The 27169-nt window shown below is 42.1% G+C and overlaps 2 protein-coding genes across 15 annotated transcripts in view; one reads left to right on the plus strand and one right to left on the minus strand.

Moving 5' to 3' along the window:
- PCNX4 (pecanex 4) overlaps positions 1 to 18879 on the plus strand; it is an 84318-nt gene extending 65439 nt beyond the window's left edge. For 10 of the 11 annotated variants that reach the window (XM_081509740.1, XM_081509733.1, XM_081509741.1 and 7 more), the window contains one exon: positions 18471 to 18879. The gene's annotated coding sequence lies outside the window, so the exon portion shown is untranslated. Of the gene's footprint in view, positions 1 to 4088; positions 4451 to 18470 lie in introns of those variants that run through there. The other variant, XM_081509726.1, reaches the window with a different exon arrangement.
- The window catches only part of DHRS7 (dehydrogenase/reductase 7), an 81528-nt gene that overhangs the window by 21006 nt on the left and 33353 nt on the right, over positions 1 to 27169 (minus strand). For 2 of the 4 annotated variants that reach the window (XM_081509754.1, XM_081509752.1), the window contains exon 1: positions 239 to 477. The exons of 1 other annotated variant lie outside the window; for it this stretch is intronic. In XM_081509754.1, coding sequence (XP_081365880.1) covers positions 239 to 371 — 133 coding nt within the window. In that variant the 5' untranslated portion in view covers positions 372 to 477. Of the gene's footprint in view, positions 1 to 238; positions 478 to 18774; positions 23342 to 27169 lie in introns of those variants that run through there. One more of the 4 variants, XM_081509751.1, reaches the window with a different exon arrangement.

Here is a 27169-nt window from a genome sequence, read left to right on the forward strand (position 1 = left end):
TGAGGGCGCCCCGCCGATTCCAAGGCTGTTCTACTTCAGCAAGTAAAAGACAAGTCCGTAGGGACCAGGACAGAAGACAAAAGGCGCCGGCCCCTTCCACCCCGAACCAGAGCCTTTGAGAAAGGCGCAGCCTCGCCACCCGGAAGCTCCACGCCACCCGGAGGGATGGCGGGGCAGCGGAAATCCGATCGCACGGAACCCGGGCTCCCAGTGCAGAGAGGCGGCAGCGGGTCCTCACCTGGGCGTCGCCCCTGCCACTCGGCCCACAGCAGGGTCAGATCCGCGTCGGCCCGCAGGAAGCGCAGCAGCTGCACCACGAGCGCCAGCAGCGCGCACAGCGCCAGCAACCAGAGCAGCAGCTCCCAGCTCATCGCGCCCTGCTCCGCGGGAGGAAGATAGACTGACCCCTCGCTAGACTGCGCCTAGGCCGCCTGGCAGCGATCGCGCGTCCGCGCCGCCGCCCTCCCCGTGGCCCCCGCCCGCGCAGAGAGCAGGCAGGAGGGAGGAGCGGCAAGGCGCGCCCCGATTCCCCCGCGGGGAGCCCGCCCCCGTTCTGCCCGCGATGGGCGCGGGGCGCCCAGCCCGGAGATCGCTGCCCAAGTTTTGTCCGCCTGGGCGCCCAGTGAGGGGTTGCAGTGGGAACAAACGGTGTGGGTCACTTAAGCACTTGGAGATATTCCTATTCGTAAGGTAGTCACAGCATTTGTAATCTCAAGACCGATTCTTTTACAGTTGTTTTGAGATGTAAATAGTTTTCGAAGCTCAAGAAGAGTACAAATATTCCAGCCTATGAATTTGGCCTCCTCCTCTCCCTTCTTATCTTTCTTTAACTACATGGACCTAACAGACCATCCCTTTTGGGTTTTTTTTTTCCATCCCGCGCTAACGCCACTCCCTCACCAAATTAACCCAGTATATGAGTAGGATTGGCCCTGTGTCCACCTACATTTGGAAAGCACCTTGCAAGTGGTTCTAGTGTGATTGCTGAATAGGAAAGTGCAGCTTGGGCAACACTTGCCTTTGAGCCTGGTGCCAGGAGCATTTTCTGAGGACTTCAGCCAACTCCAACTCGGTTGGAGTCCAGGTAGCTCAGCCCTCAGTGACCCTAATTTTTTTCCTTATCTGTACCCATGAAGAATATATAATTTAAATGAAAAAAAAAAAATGCCTGTGAAGGGCACAGTGGGTCATACACAGTAATAATATTTGTTCTTTCTTTTGTAGTTATTAGAATTAATTAGTATTATTTATTACTTCTATTATAAATATCATTTTGAGAGAGTCAATTCTTAGGTAGGTTGATAAGAAGTCCAGGGCCCAGAGGAGGAGAAAGAGGTTTGGGGCTCTTGAGGAGGAGAAAAGGACAAACTTTGTCTTCTACATTGCTTTCTCTTAGTCACATAAAACGTTTTTTTTCTTCTTTAAGCCCAGAGCTAATGATTACACAACAAAGCAACTCATTTTAAACTCTGTTCAATTAAGTTCAGTTGCTCAATCGTGTCTGACTCTGCGACCCCATGCACTGCAACACACCAGGCTTCCCTGTCCATCACCAACTCCTTGAGCTTGCTCAAACTCATGTCCATCGAGTCGGTGATGCCATACAACCATCTCATCCTCTGTCGTCCCCTTCTCCTCCCACCTTCAATCTTTCCCAGTATCAAGGTCTTTTCCAATGAGACAGTTCTTATCAGGTGGCCAGAGTACTGGAGTTTCAGCTTCAGCATCAGTCCTTCCAATTAATATTCAGGACTGATTTCCTTTAGGATTGACTGGTTGGATCTCCTTGCAGTCCAAGCAACTCTCAAGAGTCTTCTCCAATACCACAATTCAAAAGCATCAATTCTTTTGGTTCTCAGCTTTCTATATGGTCCAACTCTCACATCCATACATGACTACTGGAAAAACCATAGCTTTAACCAGACAGACCTTTGTTGGCAAAGTAATGTCTTTGCTTTTTAATATGCTAACTAGTTTGGTCATAGGTTTTCTTCCAAGGAGCAAGCATCTTTTAATTTCATGGCTGCAGTCACCATCTACAGTGATTTTGGAGCCCCCAAAAATAAAGTCTCTCTTTTTCCACTGTTTCCCCATCTATTTTCCATGAAGTGATGGGACCAGATGCCATGATCTTAGTTTTCTGAATGTTGAGCTTTAAGCCAACTTTTTCACTCTCCTCTTTCACTTTCATCAAGAGGCTCTTTAGTTCTTCTTCACTTTCTGCCATAAGGGTGGTGTCATCTGCATATCTGAGGTTATTGATATTTCTCCTGGCAATCTTGATTCCAGCTTGTGCTTCATCAGCGTATATTTGAGTAAGTTTTTTTAAAAACACTATTGGAATGTTATATTTCAATGGTTGAAATTTGGTCAGCTCATCGACGGGCTGCTTCGGGAGAGGCCAGATTTCCACTGCTCTGACTCATTGCCCCACTGGCCTCAGAAGAATGCCTTCATTTGTTCATTTGTCTTTCATTTGCTTTGAATGCTTTGGCTCCAAGTTTTAAGGTAAATTCTGTGCAAAGGGAAGAGGCAACTGGAATGGATGTTATTTATGAGAAGAACTTGCTGGGTATCTTTACTGAGGCAGAAGATTCTGAAAGTGGATTTTTCTCACTGGAGAATAGAACAGATGAGGACATTTTATACTGCAAAGATGTTAGTTATAATAGTTATTTTTTCTGATGATGGTTAACTGAATCTTTAGACATATACTTGAATTCCAAAAATACTTCTGTTTAGGTAAAATAAAATTTCTGATATGGGAATTTTTACATTAATTTGTTGTTTTCATTTTCCAATGCAAGAACTGCTGGTGAGATGACATGACTATGTGGTTTTATTATACCTGTGTGTTAGTTAGGGTTCTCCATAGAAACAGAACCAACAGGAGATACACACACACACATTGGTTTGGCCAAAAGTTTTGTTTGCTTTTTTTTGGTAAATGAACTTTTTGGCCAACCTAGTACATATACATATACCTATGCATATACAGAGAGACAGAAACAGAGAGAGAGAGATTTATTTTAAGGAAATAACTCACAATTATGGGGACTAGTAAGTATGAAATTTGCAGGGCAGACTGGCAGGCTGGAGACTCAGGGAAGAGTTGACATTGCAACCCAAGTCCAAAGGCAGTCTGGAGTTAGAATTCTCTCTTCTCTGGACCTCTGTCTTTTTTCACTTAAGGTCTTTAACTTATTGGATGAGACCCAGCCATGTTATGGAGGCTAGTCTGCTTTATATAAAGTGTACCAACAAAAAAATCCCTTCATAGCAACATCTAGCTGAATGCTTGACCAGAAACTGGGCACCATGGCCTAGCCAAGTCAACACATAAAATTAACCATTATATCTTGTCAGTTAATAAATGTACACAACTTTACAAGTACATACCCTGGAATGAACAAGATATTCACATTAGACCAAATCATCAAATTAAAAGACAAAGACATAGGAATAGATTGGAAGTTTGGAATTAACATGCCCACACTGCTATATTTAAAATAAAATGCTCTTCCATGAAAAAAGACAAAGACATATTTTTTGAGACTTAGATGTTCAGAGCTCATGTAGACTTCTTATTCACCAGGAGTGGACAGACATTACATTCTTTGGGCCAGTTTTCCCAATCCTGGGCCTGCTGTCCCAGCTCCCAATCCAATTACCATTTGCAGATCTATCCCCTTTCACAACCACCCCCACAGCTGGAGTTTGGGATGGAGAATAGAGTGTACCCATCCATGGTATGATCTAGCTGGGGGCACTAGGTCTAACTCAAGCCTTTCATTTTACAGAAGGGGAAAAGGCACAGAGGAAACTTGAATAGAATTTGTTCACTGTAGTGAGACTCAGTATAGTACTGAAACAGAACAGGACTCTGTGGGGCCCTCCCAGGTACAATAAAGCCTCCATGTTCCCTCTTTCTTACTTGTGGAAAAGCTATAGTCTCCCCGGCCTCACTGCGTCACAAAAAAGGCTCAAGCAGTTCGTGGTTAGGGCAATAGTGTCACAGAATCTTTAGTTCCTCTCTGAAGGACATAGATAATAGTGCCTGATGTCTATTCCTGAGTTGTTTTTTGCAGGATACTAAAACCACCACCACATAGAAAAAGCTAACTGCATGATGACTGGACTATAGCTGTGACATAAGCTAATCCATCTTGCACAGTTCCAAGAACTGACTTCAAGGAAAAGGGGACAAACACCTCTGGAACTGAAGATTAACTGCGCTTACAACAATCAAGATGACACTGACCAGACGATCATATGACCAGTTTCAAGAGAATTGTTGGGGTTGACTGCTGTTCTGCACACTCCTGAAACTTCCCCCTTTTCCCTTTTAAACCATTTCTCTCTAACTGACAACTGGGAGATGGTTTGGGGGGTGCTAGTCTACCATCCCCCCAGGTTGCTGGCTGCCTGAATAAAGCACCTATTTCAACCAGCACTGAGCAAGAGCAGTTGAACCTGAGTTTGGTTCCAGCTCCAGCTGGCAGTAGTATTTTTAAGCACCTTATTTGAAAAGTCATTTACATTTATCATAAGGAAAAGAACATCCATATTGCAAAGGTGACAAGGAAATAAGGGTAACTCTTGAGCAACATTATTCCAAGTTGTGATTGGGATAAACTATCAGTCAGGGTCAAGGTTTAGCTAAGTAGGGCACAGCTTCCTCCAAGAACACAGAACAATATCACAATTTCTGATTCACACAGTGTAAACATTCTTATGGCTCTCAGGTGTAAAGGTATAACTCTATAGGTGCAGGATATAGAGTTTATAAACAAAGCCCCTGCCTTTCATGTTGGAGTCTAAGAAATTGATAGCTTACAGTGAACAATTCGTAATCTCTAAAGCAGATTTAGCTTCAGGATCAGGGACCAGGCTTGATGGCTCAGGTCTCTGGTGTAGCAGAAGTTTTATTACAGTGAAAAGAGTCAGAGAAAGCTTCTGGCATAGACATCAGAAGGGGGACAGACACTGCCCAACTTCCTAGTATTAGTTTTTCAGTTGGTTGTTACAGTAAATCAAAAGAATGTCTCAAGGTTGTAAAGGTCTTAGAGAACCTCTCCCACAATTTACATTTTAAGATAACGGGATTAGAACTAACAATAGAAAGATCTTACTACACCCACTCTCATATACATTTTAAGAGAACAGGATTAGTCAGAAGGTTCATAAGAAGGAGAAACAAGTTCTCAAGCAGGATACTTTGTTGTTATATAAACCTTAGTACAGAGTTTACTGTGGAAAAGGGAACGGCAAACCACTTCAGTATTCTTGCCCTGAGAACCCCATGAATAGCATGAAACGGCAAAAAGATATGACACTGAAAGATGAATTCTCCAGGTCGGTAGGTGCCCAATATGCTACTGGGGAAAAGCAGAGAAATAGCTCAGGAAAGAATGAAGAGGCTGAGCCAAAGTGAAAACAACACCCAGTTGTGGATGTGCCTGGTGATGGAAGCAAATTCAGATGCTGTAAAGAACAATGTTGCATAGGAACCTGGAATGTTAGGCCCATGAATGAAGGTAAATTGGAAGTGGTCAAACAGGAGATCCATTGGATCACAGAAAAAGCAAGAGAGTTCCAGAAAAATGTCTAGTTCTGCTTTATTGACTACGCCAAAGACTTTGACTGTGTGGATCACAACAAACTATGGAAGATTCTTAAAGAGATGGGACTACTAGACCACCTGACCTGCCTCCTGAGAAATCTGTATACAGGTCAAGAAGCAACAGTTAGAACTGGACATGAAACAACAGACTGGTTCCAAATCAGGAAAGGAGTACATCAAGGCTGTATATTGTCACCCTGCTTATTTAAATTATATGCAGAATACATCACGAGAAATGTTAGGCTGGATGAAGCACAAGCTGCAATCAAGATTGCCAGGAGAAATATCAATAACCTCAGATATGCAGATGACACCACCCTTATGGCAGAAAGCAAAGACAAATTAAAGAGCCTGTTGATGAAACTAAAAGAAGAGAGTGAAAAAGTTGGCTTAAAGCTCAACATTCAGAAAACTAAGATCATGGCATCTGGTCCCATCACTTCATGGAAAATAGATGGGGAAACAATGGAAAGAGTGAGAGACTTTATTTTGGGGGGATCCAAAAATCACTGTAGATGGTGACTGCAGCCATGAAATTAAAAGATGCTTGCTCCTTGGAAGAAAAGCTGTGACCAACCTAGATAGCATGTTGAAAAGCAGAGACATTACTTTGCCAACAAAAGTCTGTCTAGTTAAAGCTATGGTTTTTCCAGTAGTCACGTATGGATGTGAGAGTTGGACCATAAAGAAAGCTGAGAGCCAAAGAACTGATGGTTTTAAACTGTGGAGTTGAAGACTCTTGAGAGTCCCTTGGACTGCAAGGAGATCCAACCAGTCAGTCCTAAAGGAAATCAGTCCTGAATATTAATTGGAAGGACTGATGCTGAAGCTGAAACTCCAATACTTTGGCCACCTAGTGCAAAGAACTGTCTCATTGGAAAAGACTCTGATGCTGGGAAAGATTGAAGATGGGAGGAGAAGGGGATGACAGAGGATGAGATGGTTGGATGGCATCACTGACTTGATGGACATGAGTTTGAACAAGCTCAGGGAGTTGGTGATGGACAGGGAAGCCTGGTATGTTGCAGTGCATGGGGTTGCAAAGAGTCAGAAACGACTGAACGACTGAACTGAAACGTAAGCTGCATTATTTTCTCTATGAACAGAGCACCTTAAACAATTGTCAAGAGACAAAGAGAGTATTACTGTCACTTCAGACCCCTTTCCATCCCCCTTTGGGAAGAGCAGTGGCTGCTCCTTTCCTCAAGTCTCAGTATAGTCTTATGAGGCCAGGACAATGCTGCTGATTGTTAAGTCCCCACAAGCCCAGGCAATGGTCCCTCAAGTAGGTCAGGGGCCTTTCATGGTTAAAGAAAAAAGAGTGAAGCCATATACTATATTTCAGCACCTTACAACATGATTCTGCAAACACTAACTTGCTCTCACCCAAAGTATCTGTTTCAGTAAATAAATCCTAGTTTGGTGCTAAATCATCCCCTACTTCAGCCATGATTCACATCCTAGAGCACACAGTGCAGTAAGAAGAGAAAGTAATCAAAATACCACTGTCTAATTCACAAAGCATTAAAATACTGTTCTTGATTAATTTGCACTAGGAATATGCTTCAAAGCATTTAACTGCTTCTTCTTAAACACCTACATAGGGCTTCCCAGGTGGCACAAGTGGTAAAGAAGCCGCCTGTCAATGCAGGAGATACAAGAGACTCGGGTTCGATCCCTGGGTTGAGAAAATTCCCTGGAGGAGGAAATGGCAACCCACTCCAGTATTCTTGCCTGGGAAATCCCGTGGACAAAGGAGCCTGGTGCGCTTCAGTCCATGGGGTTGCAAAGAGTTGGACAGGACTGAGCATGCAGGCATGCACACACCCAGATACCTACAAGTGTTAGACAAGCAACAGCAGCAATTTTTTTATTCTTATGCATTTAAAAGCAAAAGAGTTATCAAACCACAAGCCTCATGAGGACCCAGTTCTAGTGCATAGAAACAAGGTCATAGGTGATGACAACAGTCAAATGAAGAATATTCTAGGCATGGATACAATAGAACTTTCATTCTCTCTAACTTCTGCAATGCGTTGCATTCTCTGACATCAAAGACTTCTTTGGTAGGAGCCAAATATAACTTTAAAAGAACCACGAAAGTAAGATTGTGGCTTCCGTCCTCAAGGTTTCATTTTCCAATTACAAAACTTCCTTTTCTTTCCTCTTGAAATATTTTGAAGAATGTTGCTTGCAATAATTAAATTTCCTTAACAGCTCTTTCTTCTCACTTTTCAGTCCCATCGCAAACCTCCTCCACAAATCCCTCCCACTTCAGTCTTCCTCTGAAAAGTTTTTTCTGGTTATCTGGAGCCACATCACCTCCTCCCTAGTCTTACCTCTTTTTACAATTACTTCTGATGGGGACTATGTCTGATAGCTCAAGTTATTTGAGGGGTTAATATAGTATTGCCTCAATGAAACTTCAAGTTTCTTGAGACAAAGTAACAAAGCCAATGTTTCTTTTGAAGGATCTATGATATTTAGCTTAGTGTCAATATAACAAATGATAAGCCCAAATTGAATTAAATTTTCCCTTCTTTGAAAGTTAAACCTCCATGAAGTTCTCAGCTCAAGTCTCTGAGTATCATGAAAATGCTCTGAATAAAATTTGAAACCAGGCCTTTTGTATAATCTGTAACCTTAGTTTTTATTCCAGCTATGGTAGAATGATACCCAACCTTCCCTCCTTTTAGTAATGATCACTTTTGATGGTATGTGCTCAGGATCAGTCAACATAGATCAGCCAAGATGGAAGCAGTGGTATATAAGAATATTGTCTCCTTTCATAATGAAAGCATATATTAAAAATAACTTAGAAAATCCAGATCATCCAAGATTGGCAGTCTCTGGGAGAATAGAAAAGAAAAGTAGATGGTATGGGTGAAAACAGAGACTGAGGAAGTCTAGGGAGAGAATATTCTTCCTCAAGAACAAGAAGGGATTTGTGGCTTTTGATTGATGACATGATTATAATCCTCTGGATACTTTCGGAAATTTGTTGGATGTGCTTTGCTTTGATAGTGCCTGGTGGCCACGGGTCAGGTGTGCTAAAATCTAGGCAGCATGTAAAGACAAACCTAATAAAGAAATGTCTGGGCCCAAATGCCCACAGTGCCTGTCCAGAAATATTGTAGCGTGACTGTGGTGGAGAGAGGTTTCATGGTCTATTCCCTGCTTAAAGGAAGGATTCCTCCACACTCTCTGCATCTGCTGGGCCATATTGCATGTACAGTTCAGTTCAATTCAGTCACTCAGTCATGTCTGACTCTGCAACCCCATGCACAGCAGCACGCCAGGCGTCTCTGTCCATCACCAACTCCCAGAGTCCACACAAACCCATGTCCACTGAGTCAGTGATGCCATCAAACCATCTCATCCTCTGTCATCCCCTTCTCCTCCCACCTTCAATCTGTCCCAGCATCAGGGTCTTTTCCAATGAGTCAGTTCTTCCCATCAGGTGGCCAAAGTATTGGAGTTTCAGCTTTAGCATCAGTCCTTCCAATGAATATTCAGGACTGATTTCCTTTAGGACTGACAGGTTGGATCTCCTTGCAGTCCAAGGGACTCTCAAGAGTCTTCTCCAACACTGCAGTTCAAAAGCATCAAATCTTCAGCGCTCAGATTTCTTCATAGTCCAACTCTCACATCCATACATGACTACTGGAGAAACCATAGCTTTGACTAGACGGAACTTTGTTGGCAAAGTAATATCTCTGCTTTTTAATATACTGTCTAGGTTGGTCATAGCTTTTCTTCCAAGGAGCAAGTGTCTTTTAATTTCATGGCTGCAGTCACAATCTGCAATGATTTTGGAGCTCAAGAAAAATAGTCCTCCCTCTTTCCATTGTTTCCCCATCTATTTGCCATGAAGTGATGGGACCAGATGCCATGATCTTAGTTTTCTGAATGTTGAGTTTTAAGCCAACTTTTTCACTCTCCTCTTTCACTTTCATCAAGAGGCTCTTTAGTTTTTCTTCACTTTCTGCCATAAGGGTGGTATCATCTGCATATCTGAAGTTATTAATGTTTCCCCTGGCAATCTTGATTTCAGCTTGTGCTTCATCCAGCCCGGCATTTTGCATGATGTACTCTGCATATAATTTAAATAAGCAGGGTGACAATATACAGCCTTGATGTACTCCTTTCCTGATTTGGAACCAGTCTGTTGTTCCATGTTCAGTTCTAACTGTTGCTTCTTGACCTGCATACAGATTTCTCAGGAGACAGGTCAGGTGGTCTGGTATTCCCAACTCTTTAAGAATTTTTCACATTTTGTTGTGATCCACACAGTCAAAGACTTTGGTGTAGTCAATAATCAGAAGTAGATGTTTTTCTGGAACTCTCTTGCTTTTTCGATGATCCAATGGATGTTGGCAATTTGATCTCTGGTTCCTCTGCCTTTTCTAAATCCCGTTTGAACAACTAGAAGTTCATGGTTTGCATACTGCTGGAGTCCAGCTCCAGCAGCCAGGGAAATGCCCTGAAGGGATGAACGGGGTCGGCGAATGATGCAGCCTCTCACTCATTTGGACTGCATGTTTATTTTAAGCATCAGATTTTCTTTTATACTTTTACAAAAGCATTAGGTCAGAGGTATGACATCTTCAGTTTCCCCTCACCCATATTTACTGTCTCCATAAATCATTGTTGTCCTTCAGAGTTCCCTCTTAAGTGTCCTTGTGATAACATTGTAACTCAAGTTTGTCTCTGGGCTGTATATCACATTCCTCAGTTTATTTCTTATCTCTCTAAATCCTGCTATCCCCTAGTAACTCAAGCTCATCATCTCCTGAAAAAGCTTTTAGCTATTAGTATCTCTAAAATTCCTAGTTTCTATAAGCTATAGTAAAATATGCCAACGCTACAACATACCTTAAACTTTTAGCTTCTAACTATTCTTAATTATTCCTAAATCCTAAACTCAGCAAAGTTGTTTTGCCATAAACATTTCCCTTACAAGCAGGTTTCAGATAACAATGTTTCCCATGGCCTCAGGCTGCAGCCTATGTGCTCATCCTGGAACATTCTTTGTAAAGATCCTTGAACAAATGTCAACAGTTAACTTTATGGATTATAACATTCTTTCCAGCCAACTCAACCAGAGGAAGGAAAGGACAAGTCATAATCACAAGACCTAACTCCTTCATCCCGGGACCATGCCTGCGGGATGAAGAGAGAGGGTTGGGGCCGTGCCTCCATTTTGTCAGTAATGCCTATCGCAGCTCCCAACAGCATACTATTAAAGCCTGGTTTGCAGAATTTGGAGCATTACTTTGCTAGCATGTGAGATGAGTGCAATTGTGTGGTAGTTTGAGCATTCTTTGGCATTGCCTTTCTTAGGGATTGGAATGAAAACTGACTTTTCCCAGTCCTGTGGTTGCTGCTGAGTTTTCCCAGTTTGCTGACATATTGAGAGCAGCACTTTAACAGCATCATTTTTAGGATTTGAGATAGCTTAACTGGAATTCCATCACCTCCACTAGCTTTGTTCATAGTGATGCTTCCTAAGGACCACCTGACTTCACATTCCAGGACGTCTGGCTCTAGGTGATTGATCACACCATCATGGTTATCTGCGTCATAAAGATCTTTTTTGTATAGTTCTTCCGTGTATTCTTGCCACTTCTTCTTAATATCTTCTGCTTCTTTAGGTCCATACCATCTGTCCTTTATTGTGCCCATCTTTGCATGAAATGTTCCCTTGGTTTCTCTAATTTTCTTGAAGATATCCCACGTCCAAGGGCAAAGGAGAAGCACCAGCAAGATGGTAGGCAGGGAAAAATCGCTTTTAGGTTCAAACCCCATACCCACCAGAGACACTCAGAGGGCTCAAACAAACCTTGTATGCACCAGGACCCAGAGACCGCACAGAGACTAAGTCAGAACTGTGTTTGAATGTCTCCTGTGGAGGTATGGGTCAGCAGTGGACTGCTGCACGGGCAGGGGCTCTGAGTGCAGTAAACCTGGGTGTGGCATAAACCCTTTTGGAGGAGGTTGCCATTAACCCCAACATAGACCTGCCAGAACTTACACAGGACTGGGGAAACAGACTCTTGGAGGGCACAAACAAAACCTTGTGCACACCAGGACCCAGGAGAAAGGAGCAGTGATCCCACAAGAGACTGGCCCAGACTTACCTGTGAGTGTCCGGGAGTCTCTGGTGGAGGTGTGGGTTGGCAGTGGCCTGCTGCAGGGTTGGGGGCACTGAGTGCAGCAGTGTTTGCATAGGACCTTTTGAAGGAGGTTGCCATTATCTTCATTACCTCCACCATAGCTTGGCCTCAGGTCAAATAACAGGGAAGGAAAACAGCCCCACCCATCAACAGAAAATTGGATTAAAGATTGCATGTATAAGCATGGGGTTACTGTTCAGGATCCTTATATTCTACAGACAGACAACATCTTACCTGAAGAGTCTTGCATCCCTTATATAAGTTGCCTCCTTCTCTTTAATAATTTCATGGGATTCCTCAATAGGAACTTCTCACTGCATTGCTGGCCCCATGTTGTTCTGCATATCCGTGCACTAACTGTTTCTTTATATTAGCTGATTTCAACATTATCTTGAGTCTCTTAAACATGAAAAGTTCACCATATGGTTTGTTCCCTCTCTCTGTTTCTCTCTCTCTTTCACTTTCTCTCTCTCACTGAATGCCTCATTCCAACTTCTTTTTACATTATCTCAGTAAATGATTTAGTTAGTAGTGCTGCTTACTCAAATATACGCATGTGGTAAAATTGTATAGAACTACATATGCATGCCTGAACACACATACACACTTGCATACATGTTAAGCTGGTGAAATCTGAATAAGGTCCCTGGATTGTACAAATATCAGTTTGCTGGCTTGGTTATTGTTCTGAAACTGTGTAAAATGTTACCAGTAGGGGAAAATGGGATGAAGGGTTATATACAGAACCTCTCTGTTTCATTTTTTTCAACTTCCTGTGAATCTATAATCATTTTAAAGCAGAGTAGGAATATTTTGTAGTTATAAGGTGTTTGCCATACAACACAGTGTTATTTGAAAGTAGACTTGGATTGATTATAAATGTGTATTGCAAATTCTAGGGCAATTACTTAAAAAATTTTTTTTTAAGTCATATAATTGATATGCTAATAAAGGAAAGGACATTAGGCAGTTCTCCAGAGAAACAGAGCCAACAAGATGTGTGTGGGTGTGTGTGTGTAACAGCAAATTTATTATGAGAATTGGCTCATGCAAATGGAAACCAAGAGTTCCCATGATCTTCCAGCTGCAAACCGGAGAACCATGAAAGCCAGTGGTATAATTCAGTCTTCGCCAGAGGCCTGAAAACCAGAGGAGCAGATGGTGTAAGTCCGCATCCAAGTCCAAATGCCCAAGAGCACTGATATCTGAGAACAGGAGAAGATGGATGTCTCAGCTCAAGCAGAGAGCAAATTCACCCTTCCTCTGCTTTTTTGTTCTGTTTACAGGCCTTCAATGGATTGGATGATGCCTACCCATGTTGGAGAGAGTGATCTTTACTCAGTCTACTCACTCAAATGCAATCTCTTCCAGAAACACCCTTACAGACACACCCAGAAATAATGTTTTATGAGCTACCTGGGCATCCCCTTTAGCCCAGTCAAGTTGATACATAAAATTAACCATCACAGAGGAAAAATAGACTCATATAAAATGCTCAGTTAAAAAAGGCAGAAATGGTGTGGAAGACAAAATTAGGAACAAAGCATAAGTTTTTGTTACTTACTAACAATAAGTAAGGCAATAAACATTAACAGATATGGTGGATATTAATCCAATTATTGGAGAAGGCAATGGCAACCCACTCCAGTACTCTTGCCTGGAGAATCCCAGACGGGGGAGCCTGGTGGGCTGCCATCTATGGGGTCGCACACAGTCGGACACGACTGAAGCAACTGAGCAGCAGCAGCAGCAGCAGCAGCAATCCAGTTATATTAGGAAGCACTTTCAGTGGTCTAAAAACAAAACTTAAAAATCACAGATTGAGGATATTTGCATCTATGCTTGTTAATGATATTGGTTAGTAATTTTCTTTCTTTGTGGTATCTATATCTGCTTTTGGTATACATTTCCGTGTGTAAATAGATAGCTAGTGGGAATTTCCATTTGCTAGTGGGAAATAATTCAGGCAGCTCAAACCAGGTGCCCTGTGACTACTTAGAAGGGTGGGAGGGAGGCTCAAGAGGGAGGGACATATGTATGCCTGTGGCTGATTCATGTTGATGCATGGCAGAAACCAACACAATATTATAAAGCAATTATCCTCCAATTAAAAATAAATTTTAAAAAGTCACAGATTGTCAGAGGAGATAAAAAAACAAGACCCAGTTAAATGTTATCTATAAGAAATTCACTAAATTTAAAGATACAACAGATTAAAAGTAAAAGGATGGATTTGACAATGTTTATTTGGATATGACACCAAAAGTACAGGAAACAAAAGCAAAAATAGACAAATGAGAAGGCATCAAACTAAAAGGCTAGACGGCAAAGGAAACCATTGAGAAAATGAAGTCAACCTATGGAATGGGAGAAAATGTTTGCAAACCCTATCTCTGATAAGAAGTTAAAATATGCAAAACAAATCCAAACCAGTTAAGAATTTGTATATCAAAAATATACAAAGTAAACCCAAAACAATTAAAATGACAATAGGACCATACATATTGATAATTACCTTAAGTGTAAATGGATTAAATTTTCCAACCAAAAGACACAGGCTATCTGAGTGGATACAAAGGCAAGACCTGTATATATAATGTCTACAAAAGACCCACTTCAAACCTAGGGACACGTACAGACTGAAAGTGGGGGGATGGAAAAGGGTATTCCATGGAAACAGAGATCAAAAGAAAGTGGTTCTTTTTCAATCTGTCTCCCAGAGTAATGGAAATAAAAGCAAAGGTAAACAAATGGGACCTAATTACACTCAAAAACTTTTGCACAGCCAAGAAAACCATAAACACGACAAAAAGACAGTCCATAAAATGGGAGAAAATATTTGCACATGACGTGACTGACAAAAGATTAGTCTCCAAAATTAACAAAAAGGTCATGTGGCTTAATATCATCAAAACAAGCAACCCAATCCAAAACATGGACAGAAGACCTAAATGGACATTTCTCCAAAGAAAACATGCAGATGGCCAAGAATCACATGAAAAAATGTTCAGCATCACTAATTATTAGAGGAATGCAAATCAAAACTACAATATCACCTCACACTACTCAGAATAGCTATCATCAAACAATTCACAAACAATAAATTCTGGAGAAGATTCAGAGAGAAGAGAACCTTCATACACTGTTCATGGGAATGTAAATTGATACAGTCACTGTGGAGAACAGTTAGGATGTTCCTAAAAAAAACTAAAAATAGAGTTGCCGTATGATCCAGCATGTCCACTCCTGGACATACACTCAGACAAAGCTATAATTCAAAAAGGTACATGCGCCCCTGTGTTCACTGCAGCACTATTTGCAATGGCCAAGACATGGAAACAACCTGAATGTCCATCTGCAGATGAATGAATAAAGAATATGGTATATATATATATGTCGGGACCAGCCGACGAGTCAACGTAGGCACAAACACGGGATTCTTCGGCTTAGAAAGAAACACAGACACAGAGACGCAGACAGACACAGACACAGCGGGGGTTGAGAGGATCACTGCATCCTGTTATGCCAGTGATGCCTGTTTATTTTTACACACAGAATTTTATACCCTTATACCAGGAAATTCTTATACACTATCATCAAAAATCACCTAAGTAACATGCATCACAAATCTCCTAAGTAACATAAAGCTATCAATCAAGACCCCATGACTATCCCGTGATTATCTTATGATTCTGTATCTCAGAACTCAGGTATCACCTAGGCAACACAAAGCCATCAATTAAGATCTCATGACTCTGTATCTCAGGACTCAGGTCGTATCTCAGGACTCAGGTCATAAAAGCCATCTGTCCTGCATCAGATGCGCTCTAGAAGGCTGCAAGAAGTTTCCCTAGTAAACAATAAGAGGTGGCGGGACAGAGAGCTATGTCTGGACTTGACCCTTGAGTTAACAAGGCAGCTCCCAAAGCAATCCTGCTTGCAGGTTGCCCTGGACTTAACCCTTGAGTTAACAAGGCAGTTTCCCAAAGCACGTCCTGCTTGTCAGGTTGCCCCCCACAGTCTCCCCCTTATTTATTTACTAAAGCACTGATTTTGTGCTTTAAATGATCAGTATGAATAGCTGCTTTAATGTTAAGCAGCTCTGAAGCCAGACGCTTGATGCAGCATGGAATGAGACACATCAACAGCAGTAAAACGGCCAGTACAACCATAAGACCGAGAATATAATGCCAAAATGTACTCAGGGTAGGAAAATGGGGAAATAGCCCTTCTAGAAATCCATTAACAGTGGAGCCAATATCAGTGTTTGGAGAGAGCGCATTTTCAATGTTTAGAATTTCTTGATGTAACTTTACCAAATCTATAGAAAGGTTATCGTGACTCCATATTCCAGCAAGATGAGCTTTAATATGTTGCCACGGTGTATCTGATTTATTATACTCTTTTTGAGTGACACATATCCAATAATAATTGGCATGACATCTCAATTTACTCCTAAGCTTCAGCTCTTGCATTTGTTCTCCTAAATATACTACAGAATCATACAGAGCATTTAAGCGATCTTCCAATCGTTTATCAATGTCTTCTTATATTCCTAAAGCATTGGATGCATTTTTGGAAAGCCCATCTACAAAGGCAGCAGCATGAACAGACTGACCAAGAGCAATAGAAGCAGTAATAGCGGATGCTATTAACATTATCAGAGAGACTACCCCTAGTATAACTAAACCTACCCCTCTCCGAGGCCTGGAGAGTGCATTATTCAGGCGTTTCCACAATTCTATTCCTGTATCTTCATACCAGGATTCTGACACTTTTACAGGGATAACAACAAAAGGAGGTTGCTTTACAATAAGCAAGCCTGACTTGTCAGCAATTCCTCGAATACAATTTGACAATGCACAGTTTAAACAGGTAATATTGTACATACCAGACTGTTTACGAATAACAACAGACCCTATTATTATCATGAAGGGAAAAGGTACACAAGCACGAGGATATCTCCAAGTCTCATTCAACACAATTTGTTTAGGATTGTTTGGACCTGTCCACGACAAGAGCACTTCCTTGCTTGCAGCGGCAGCGAGCTTCCACAGGTCTGTCTGGAAGATCTTATCACCGCCGAGATTCCAAATGGGAGGATGAAGGTTTCGATGATAATACCCTTGTGCAGTCATCAAGTCAGGACCCCAGTCCCAAAGCCGTTGTGTCTCATTATAGATGGTATACGTGGTAGCAGTTTTATTCCTACATAATGTCCAAGGCACATAAATCTGCTGTTCCCTTATTCCAAATCCACAAAAGGGAATGTCCTTAGGCCCTGCTCCATTCCGCTGCTGGGTCTGTCCAGCCTTTTTTGTTATTGATGGGATACGTAGAATCCATGTGCTCTGAGCAGTCTCGGCTCTGTAGAAAGTCTCTGTAAGTAAAAGACAGCTAGAAGCATTATAGTTTTTATACATACATATGGGAAGTTTTGCAGAGAACCCTGTATAATTTAGAGAAGCATTCTGTGGAATAATATGTTTATCCGAGGATCCTCCCAGTGTGATAGTGTCATTAACATATACAGGAATAAATGCCATCTCCCAGGTGACTGGCTGCAGCAAGAGAGGGTCAGGGACATAGGCCCAGTATACCTTTCCCTGAACACCAGAAAGATTTTGCAAAAGCAGTAACAGTTGGATCATCACTCTCAAAGGAGAGGTGTGTTGATCAGACCCTTGTTGGGCCAGCCTCAAAAGGGCTTGTACTTGCTGTGGTGATGGAAGAGACGAATCACCGTTGACCATTAATCCCCTCATCTGGGCTGTCAAGGGCTGCTTCTGACGTGCGTACCAGCCTTTCCGGGAGCCAGCGCGGCGCCTCCGCATTCTGCGGAAACACACAAACATGGCCTCTCCCCCACATTAACACAGGATCTGGACCATTCCAAGATCCGTTCATGGGATCCTTCCATCGTACGAGTGGGTACTTCCGTGGTGGATCCTGCATCCAGAAGCGCTGGGCAGCAGTATTGCCTTTATTATCGAAGGTCAAAAAATTCAAAACATATAAAGCGTGGCTCAATAGAGAAGGGATACTGCCCTGCACCCAATTCCCCCTTTTTAGTTTTTTCAATTGATGTTTGAGGGTTAAGTGAGCTCGTTCAACAATTCCTTGCCCTTGAGGATTATAAGGGATGCCAGTTTTATGCAGTATAGAAAAGGTGGAACAAAAGGAACGGAATTTACGCCCAGTGTAGCCAGGACCATTATCAGTTTTTAAAACACGGGGTATTCCCATGGCAGCAAAACAGCGGAGGCAATGTTGAATACAATTTTTACTAGCCTCTCCAGAAAGTGCTGTGGCCATAAGGAAGCCAGAATAGGTATCAATAGTAACATGAAGATACTTCAGCTTTCCAAACTCAGCCACATGGGTAACGTCCATTTGCCAAAGATCATTAGGACGTAGGCCACGAGGATTGACACCAAAAGAGGGGACAACAAAGAACTGAGGACATGTTGAACAGCTTTTAACAATCTGTCGTGCTGTTTCCCTAGGAATCTGAAATTGCAAGCGTAAAGAATGACTATTTTTTTTTAATTGTTTTTGCTTTTATTTTTCTTTTTTTCATTGTAATGAATTTTGCGGTAAATACACTTTTTTTTTTTTAAGACTAGACCATGCTCATGAAATGCCTTATGTAAAACCTCTTTTGTTCCCAGAGAAAAGAAGATCTCCTGGAGCAGTGCCCTGAAAGTGCTGGACCATGCCATGATTGGACCCGAGGGCACAGACAACTGCCACAAGTTTGTTGACATTCTTGGCTTACGAACCATCTTTCCCCTTTTTATGAAGTCTCCCAGGAAGATCAAGAAAGTGGGAACCACTGAGAAGGAGCATGAAGGTAGGGTTCACTGGAGAAGTCGGCCTCATTTAAAGGTGTTAGGAGAAATGGGGGAGATGAGAGCTGCTTTGACAAACTGCCGTGCAGCTGAGGAGTCGACTCTTAGGTGAAAGTGTGCTATCTTTTTCTTTTTTTATCTGCTTATTTTCTGTGCTTTTGATGATGTATGGCATGAGAAGCTTTGGCAGCCAAGGCTGCATCTTGAAAATAAATGCTTTTTGTCAGGGCATCTGCTATCTTATTACCCTGAGCAAGAGGTCCAGGCAGGGCCGAATGAGCTCGTATATAGCCAAAGAAACAGGGGTTGACACGAGTTTGTATAGCTTTTTGGATACGAAAAAACAAATCAAATATTGAAGTTTTAATCTTGCCAATCAGCGGGACTGTTTCAATGACAGACATGGCTCTGACTACATAATGACTATCTGAGTATAAATTAAAGGCAGAAGAAACTGTATGAAGAGCTCTTAGCACCGCATACAACTCAACTTCTTGTGCTGATTCATAAATAGTTTGAGTAAAAAATGTTTGTTGACCGACAACAAGACTAGCTATTCCAGTAGAAGAGCCATCGGTAAAAATAGTTAAAGCATTAGAAATAGGATGCTCTTTCACAATAGTAGGGAAAACAAAAGGATGTAAAGCAAATTGCAACAACTTATCAGCTGGGTAGTGCTGAGTTAATTGTCCAGAGAAATCAGCTAAAGCAAGCACCCAGTCATCAGAGAACTGGAAAAGCCAGTTCTGCTGTTCAGATGAAAAAGGGACACATATAAAGGAGGGATTTTTGCCTAAATACATAATAGAATCCTTTCGACCTCTAGCAATTACCCTAGCAACCTGAACATGGTAAGAATCAAGAGCCCGCACAGGAGAAGCTGCCAAATAAATCCATTTTAATGGCTTATCTTGATATAATACTCCTGTGGGTGAATGTTGAGTAGCAAGTATATATAATCCCCATGGACGGGTGTAATCACAGTATGCTGTGTATTGTTCAGCGAGTGCCCTTTCCACAGTTTGCAGAGCCAACTCTCCTTGTGGTGTTAGTTGCCGAGGAGACGTAGGTGATGAATCTCCTTTCAAAATATCAAACAATGGTTTCAAACTTACAGTAGGGAGGCGTAAGTAAGGGCGTATCCAATTAATGTCTCCAAGCAACTTTTGAAAATCATTTAAAGTGCGTAACCCATCTCTTCGTAACTGAAAATGAGGGACAGAGAATTTTTCTTTTTCTAAACGAAAGCCCAAATAGGAGTATGGAGGAAAAGTTTGAATTTTCTTAGTAGCTATAATTAAACCTCTAGACTTTAGTGCAATTTCTACTTCAGAAAAGGCTTTTAATAAATAGGCATAATCAGTATGAGCTAAAAGAATATCATCCATATAATGAAGCATGTAGACATCTGAAAACCTTTCACGCACACCTGCTAGGGCTGCATCCACAAACTTTTGGCATAACGTAGGACTATTAGCCATTCCTTGAGGCAACACCTTCCATTGATACCTCTGCATGGGTCGTGAAAAGTTAACAGAAGGAACACTGAATGCAAAACGATAACAATCCTGAGGTGCAAGGGGAATGGTATAAAAGCAATCTTTTAAATCAATAATAATTATATGGGCTCCCCTAGGAATTGCCATTGGAGAAGGCAACCCGGGCTGCAAAGCACCCATGATCTGCATGGCTTTGTTAACCTGACGAAGGTCTTGCAATAAGCGCCATTTTCCAGATTTTTTCTTGATAACAAAAATGGGTGAATTCCATGGCGAGTTAGAAGGTTCTATATGGCCCAAAGTCAACTGTTCCTGTACCAGTTGTTGCGCAGCCAGCATTTTTTCTATAGTTAGGGGCCACTGATCTACCCACACAGGTTCCTCAGTTTTCCAAACAATCGGATCAGCGTGAGTAACAGGAGAATCAGTAGTCTCCACTAAAAATATCCTAGCCCCGCTCCTGGTGCTAGCTTTTGAGGCTGAATTGGCGCAATTTTTCCCTGACCATACTTACCTAGGCCTTGGTGAGGCAAAAGACCCTGATCAAACATTTGTGAACTAACTGCAGTGCTCGGACTGTAAAGAAAGACTCCCATTTTTGACATAACATCCCTTCCCCAAAGATTAACTGGCAATCTAGGTAGTATGTAAGGACGCATCTCGCCTTGATGGCCGTCTTGATCTTGCCAATGCAGTAGCTCTGCACTCTGTTCAGGATTACTGGACTGCCCAACTCCTTGCAAAGTGGAAATAGCTATATGTTTAGGCCATCCGTTGGGCCAATGATGTTCAGCAATAACAGATACGTCAGCTCCAGTATCCAAAATCCCTTTAAAATTTTTCCCATTAATTTTTAGCTCTAATTCAGGCCTGGATTCTTTAATAGCTTGGATCCAATAGGCATCTGAAGACCCAAAGGCAGCAGTGCCACGTGTCTTTTGAATCTCGCGCCCTGTGATTTTAAGAGGGAGGAGAACAAGTTGTGCAATTCTTTGTCCTGAATGAATAGTACTAATAGTACGAGGTGATTCTGCCATAATTTTAATTTCTCCATGATAATCTGAATCTATGACACCTGGAGCGACACTAAGGCCCTTTAAAGTGGTACTACTTCTCCCTAACAGTAAGCCTACTGTCCCTTCAGGCAATGGCCCAAACACTCCAGTAGCAATAGTCTGAATTCCCATTTCAGGGGTTAATACTGTGTAGGAGGAGGCACACAAGTCCAATCCGGCGCTCCCTGAGGTGGCTCTAAACAGGTCTGAGACCCGCTTTCGACTGGAGAAGTCTGCTGAATTGCCCCATAACATTGTTTCGGGGCCAGGGGCTGGCCCCTCACCCAGTTTCCCTGCAAAGGGGGTAATGGATTGCCCTGTGAATCTGTTTTTGACCTACAATCTTTCACCCAATGTCTTCCTCTCTTACATCTAGGGCATACATTCGGGGCTGTACCTCCTGTCCCTTTATTAGTCCTCTGAGGACATGCTGCAGCTCGATATCCTACTTGACCGCAAGCATAACAAACAGCATTGGACGAATTTTTCATTATCTCCTTCCTACGTTGCTGCTGAAATAATACCTCTTTCAAGCTTTTCCCTTGCAAAGCAGCTGCAATAGCAATCCCCTGCATATAAGATGGACCAATATCAGCACAAATACGAATATAATCAGACAAAGCCCCCTTCTTTCTATATGGCCGCAAGGCAGTCTGACAGGCAGAATTAGCATTCTCATAAGCCAATTGCTTAGTTAAAATTATACCTGCTTGATCATCAGACATTATTTTTCCCACAGCTTCCAAAAGCCGGGCAACAAAATCTTGATAGGGCTCGTCAGGCCCCTGCCGTATCTTTGCAAGATCCTCTGATCTATTAGAGGGACACGGCAATTTCCTCCAAGCCTGTCGTGCGGCGTTGGAAATTTGAGGATATGCTCCTGGCTGATAATTCAGCTGTGCATTGGTAGCCTGAAATGCACCTTCCCCTATCAACATTTCATAAGTTGTTTGAATCCCTTGTCTTTGATTGATTTCAGCTATATTGTGACATTGTTCTGCAAATTCTGATTTCCACAATAAATAATCACCGCCCGAAAGACATGCACGAGCGATTTGTTTCCAGTCATTAGGAGGCAGATTTAAGGCCCCCAAATTCTCAATCATAGCCTGTGTAAAAGGTGCAGTAGCCCCATATTGTGCACAGGCGACTTTAAGTTCTTTTAACTGTTTAAAGGGAAGAGGATCATAATATCGCTGACCAGCATTTTCCAGTACTGGAAATAGAACTGGGAAACCAGAAACATTTTCCCCATCTTTGTATGCTTGGTGAATAGCCTGCTGCAACGGGGAAAAAACCTGAACTTGCACAGCGGCCTGAGCGGGAGGAGGATCTAACCCAGCAATAATAGAAGCAGCATAAGCGGGTGGTGCAGCGGGTACCACAATTTTTTGAGGAGGTGGTTCTTTTAGAGTAAGACGCTCCATAGGAGCACAACAGGACTGTTGCACCATTTTATTAACAGCAGGAGGTGACTCTTCAGCTAACAGATTCCAATCATCCTGGTGATATTCAGCTGCTTGCTCATCTAAATCTTCCTCATCAGAAGGAGACAGCTCATCCTCCTTTTTTACGAGATGGGACAAAGTGACCAATTTGTCTTGACCCTCTGGAGCAGCAGAAATTGGCTCCTCATCAACCATTTGATTAATTTTAGAACCTTCTTCATGACTAAAATCAAGGCAATCACGAATTAAAGTCCACAATGAGAAAGTTTCTACTGGAACTTTGGAAGGGCCATAAAGTGTATAATGTGTTTGAATCTGCTTACCAATCTTTTTCCAAATTTCTAAACTCATAGTTCCTTCCTCAGGGAACCATGGACAGACTTCCTCAACAAACTGCAAGAATGTGCGTAATTTAGGCTTAGATACCTTGACCCCTCGGTCTCTTAACATTACATATAACATATGAACAAACAATTGACGACTATGATCTTGCCCCATTTTTTACTCTCAACTATAAACCTGCCTGCCCCTACCTTATTTTTCTTTTTTCTTCACGCTTGAAATGCGTATCTATGCGCGCGCCTTCGGGCAGGGCCGAGAATCTCCTAAACGTCGATGCCCCACGTTGGGCGCCACTTTGTCGGGACCAGCCGACGAGTCAACGTAGGCACAAACGCGGGATTCTTCGGCTTAGAAAGAAACACAGACACAGAGACGCAGACAGACACAGACACAGCGGGGGTTGAGAGGATCACTGCATCCTGTTATGCCAGTGATGCCTGTTTATTTTTACACACAGAATTTTATACCCTTATACCAGGAAATTCTTATACAACACTATCATCAAAAATCACCTAAGTAACATGCATCACAAATCTCCTAAGTAACATAAAGCTATCAATCAAGACCCCATGACTATCCCGTGATTATCTTATGATTCTGTATCTCAGAACTCAGGTATCACCTAGGCAACACAAAGCCATCAATTAAGATCTCATGACTCTGTATCTCAGGACTCAGGTCGTATCTCAGGACTCAGGTCATAAAAGCCATCTGTCCTGCATCAGATGCGCTCTAGAAGGCTGCAAGAAGTTTCCCTAGTAAACAATAAGAGGTGGCGGGACAGAGAGCTATGTCTGGACTTGACCCTTGAGTTAACAAGGCAGCTCCCAAAGCAATCCTGCTTGCAGGTTGCCCTGGACTTAACCCTTGAGTTAACAAGGCAGTTTCCCAAAGCACGTCCTGCTTGTCAGGTTGCCCCTCACATATATATATACCACATCTTCTTTATTCAATGAAACATTACTCAGCCATTAAAAAGAATGGAAGCAACAACATGAATGGACCTAGAGATAATCAAACTAAGTGAAGTAAGTCAGAAAGAGAAAGACATATACCACATGATATCACTTACATGGGGACTCTAAAATACAAAACAAATGAACATATCTATGAAACAGAAACAGATTCACAGACACAGAGAGCAGACTTGTAGTTGCCAAGGACAGGGCAGGGAAAGCTTAGGAGTTTGGGATTAGCAGATGGAAACTATTATATACAGCAGCAGTCCCATTCCACCAGTTTCCCTGGAGCACAGAATGCCTCACTCTCCACCCCGAATTCCCCTCAGTGGCTATTCAAGGTCAGCAGCTGCAGCAACACAGGATTAAATCTCTGAGAAGGCAGATGGCAAATGCCTTTGTCGTTGTTGTTTAGTTGCTGGCAATGCTCTTGGCAAGTGAAATTTGTAGTTGAATATATATATATATATATATATATATATATATATATATAAGATGGAATGCAATAGAACGTTATTCAGCCATACAAAAGAAGGAAATCCTGCCATTTGCAATAATATGGATGGATCTTAAGGGCGTTATGCTAAGTGAAACCAATCAGATAAAGAAGGACAAATACTGTATGATCTCACTTATATGTGGAATCTAAAATAAAAAGAACAAAAAACAAACTCAGATACAGAGAACTGATTAGTAGTCACCAGAAGCAGGCAGTAGATAGTCATAAATAGAAACTTTCACTTATAAAATAAATAAGTCACGGAGATAGAGTGTACTGTATTGAGACTGTAGTTAGTAATACTGCTATATTTGTATATTTATAAGTTGCTAAGACTGTTGATCTTTAAAGCTCTTGTCACAAGAATAAAAATTGTAACTGTGTGGTGATGGATGTACATAGACTTATTGTGGTGATCATTTTGCAATATATACAAATATTAACTTATAGAGGTGGACCATAAAGAAGGCTGATTGCTGAAGAATTGATGCTTTTGAGCTATAGTGCCGGAGAAGACCTTTGAGAGTCCCTTGGACAGCAAGGAGATCAAACCAGTCAATCCTAAAGGAAGTCAACCCTGAATATTCATTGGCTGGACTAATGCTGAAGCTGAAGCTCCAATACTTTGGACACTTGAGCCGACTCATTGGAAAAGACCGTGATGCAGGAAAGACTGAAAGCAAAAGAAGAGGGTGGTAGAGGATGAGATGGTTAGATAGCATCACTGACTCAATAGACATGAATCTGAGCAAACTCCAGCAGATAGTGAAGGACAGGGAAGCCCGGCATGCTGCAGTCTATGGGGTCACAAAGAGTCGGGCACGACCTAGCCTCTGAACAACAACATCTGAAACTAATTATATCTCAGCTTGTTAAAAATATGATGAAATACTAATCCCCCCAAAGAAGGTATCTCTCACCTATAGTTGAGTGTCCCAAAGAAAGAGATTCACATGGACCCACAAAGCAGAGTGTCAGCAACAACCACCACTAATCTGCCCTAATCTTTTGCCTCTATCCCACTTGTCGTCCTTAAATGATTCTTACAGGATGAATTGTGGAAACTTCACTGCTTCCACCCACCTTACAAGAACATCAAGTTTGGTATCCAGGCTTCTGTTTCCAAGGTTTCTATATGTAGGTTGCAAGACTGTCCCTGGTTTCCTGAAGAAGGAAGGAAAACATTTCCTCCCTCCCCCATGCCTTATGTACTGTTCTCTGTGCTCAGTCTTACAAAGCTAGCCTTTAATTCTACCAGATCCTATCAGCCTCAAATCCTTCTCTCCATAGAAACTGCAACCTAGCCTGAGGACCAGTTAAAGATAGCAGGTACCATTGTTACCCTGAATCATATTCCCCAGCAGAAGATCCCAGCCAAAGTCTAGGAAGGGACACTACTGGGGGCTAGGACTGGAGTGGGGGCAGGGGTGGGGGAATGTGGTGTCTACACCACCTTGGTCTCGGCTTAACAGTCAGAAATGTGTCATCAGTACCTGGTGAAACATCAGCTTCACCTTTTCATCAGTACCGGGGCTGAGTTCAGTTCAGTTCAGTCATGCAGTTGTGTCCAGCTCTTTGTGACCCCATGGATTGCAGCATGCCAGGCTTCCCTGTCCATCACCAACTCCCCGAGCTTGCTCAAACTCAAGTCCATCAAGTCAGTGATGCCATTCAACCATCTCATCCTCGTCATCCCCTTCTCCTCCCTTCTTCAATCTGTCCTAGCATGAAGGTCTTTTTCAGTGAGTCAGTTCTTTGCATCAGGTGGCCAAAGTATTGGAGTTTCAGCTTCAGCATTAGTCCTTCCAATGAATATTCAGGACTGATTTCTTTTAGGATTGACTGGTTGGATCTCCTTGCAGTTCAAGGGACTATCAGGAATCTTCTCCAACACCACAGTTCAAAAGCATCAGTTCTTGGGTGTTCAACTTTCTTTGTAGTTCTACTCTCACATCCATACATGACTACTGGAAAAACCATAGCTTTGACTAGACAGACTTTTGTTGGCAAAGTAACATCTCTGCTTTTTAATGTGCGGTCTAGTTGGTCATAGCTTTTTTTCCAAGGAGCAAGCATCTTTTAATTTCATGGCTGCAGTCACAATCTGCAATGATTTTGGAGCCCCCAAAAATAAAGTCTCTCACTCTTTCCATTGTTTCCCCATCTATTTGCCATGAAGTGATGGGACTGGATGCCATGATCATTGTTTTCTGAATGTTGAATTTTAAGCCAACTTTTTCACTCTCCTCTTTCACTTTCATCAAGAGGCTCTTTAGTTCTTCTTTGCTTTCTGCCATAAGGGTGGTGTCATCTGCATATCTGAGGTTATTGATAATTCTCCTAGCAATCTTGATTCCAGCTTGTGGTTCATCCAGCCTGGCATTTCACATGATGTACTCTGCATATAATTTAAATAAGCAGGGTGACAATATACAGCCTTGATGTACTCCTTTCCCGATTTAGAACCAGTCTGTTGTTCCATGTCCAGTTCTAACTGTTGCTTCCTGACCTGCATACAGATTTCTCAGGAGGTAGATCAGGTGGTCTGGTATTCCCATCTCTTTAAGAATTTCCATAGTTTGTTGTCATCCACACAGTCAAAGGCTTTGGTACAGTCAATAAAGCAGATGTTTTTCTGGAACTCTCTTGCTTTTTTGATGATCCAGCAGATGTTGGCAATTTGATCTCTGGTTCCTCTGCCTTTTCTAAATCCAGCT

The sequence above is a fragment of the Giraffa tippelskirchi genome, chromosome 7, assembly GCF_054371585.1.
Source record: "Giraffa tippelskirchi isolate mGirTip1 chromosome 7, T2T-mGirTip1v1.2.pri, whole genome shotgun sequence".
In the NCBI taxonomy this organism is placed as follows: Eukaryota; Metazoa; Chordata; class Mammalia; order Artiodactyla; family Giraffidae; genus Giraffa; species Giraffa tippelskirchi.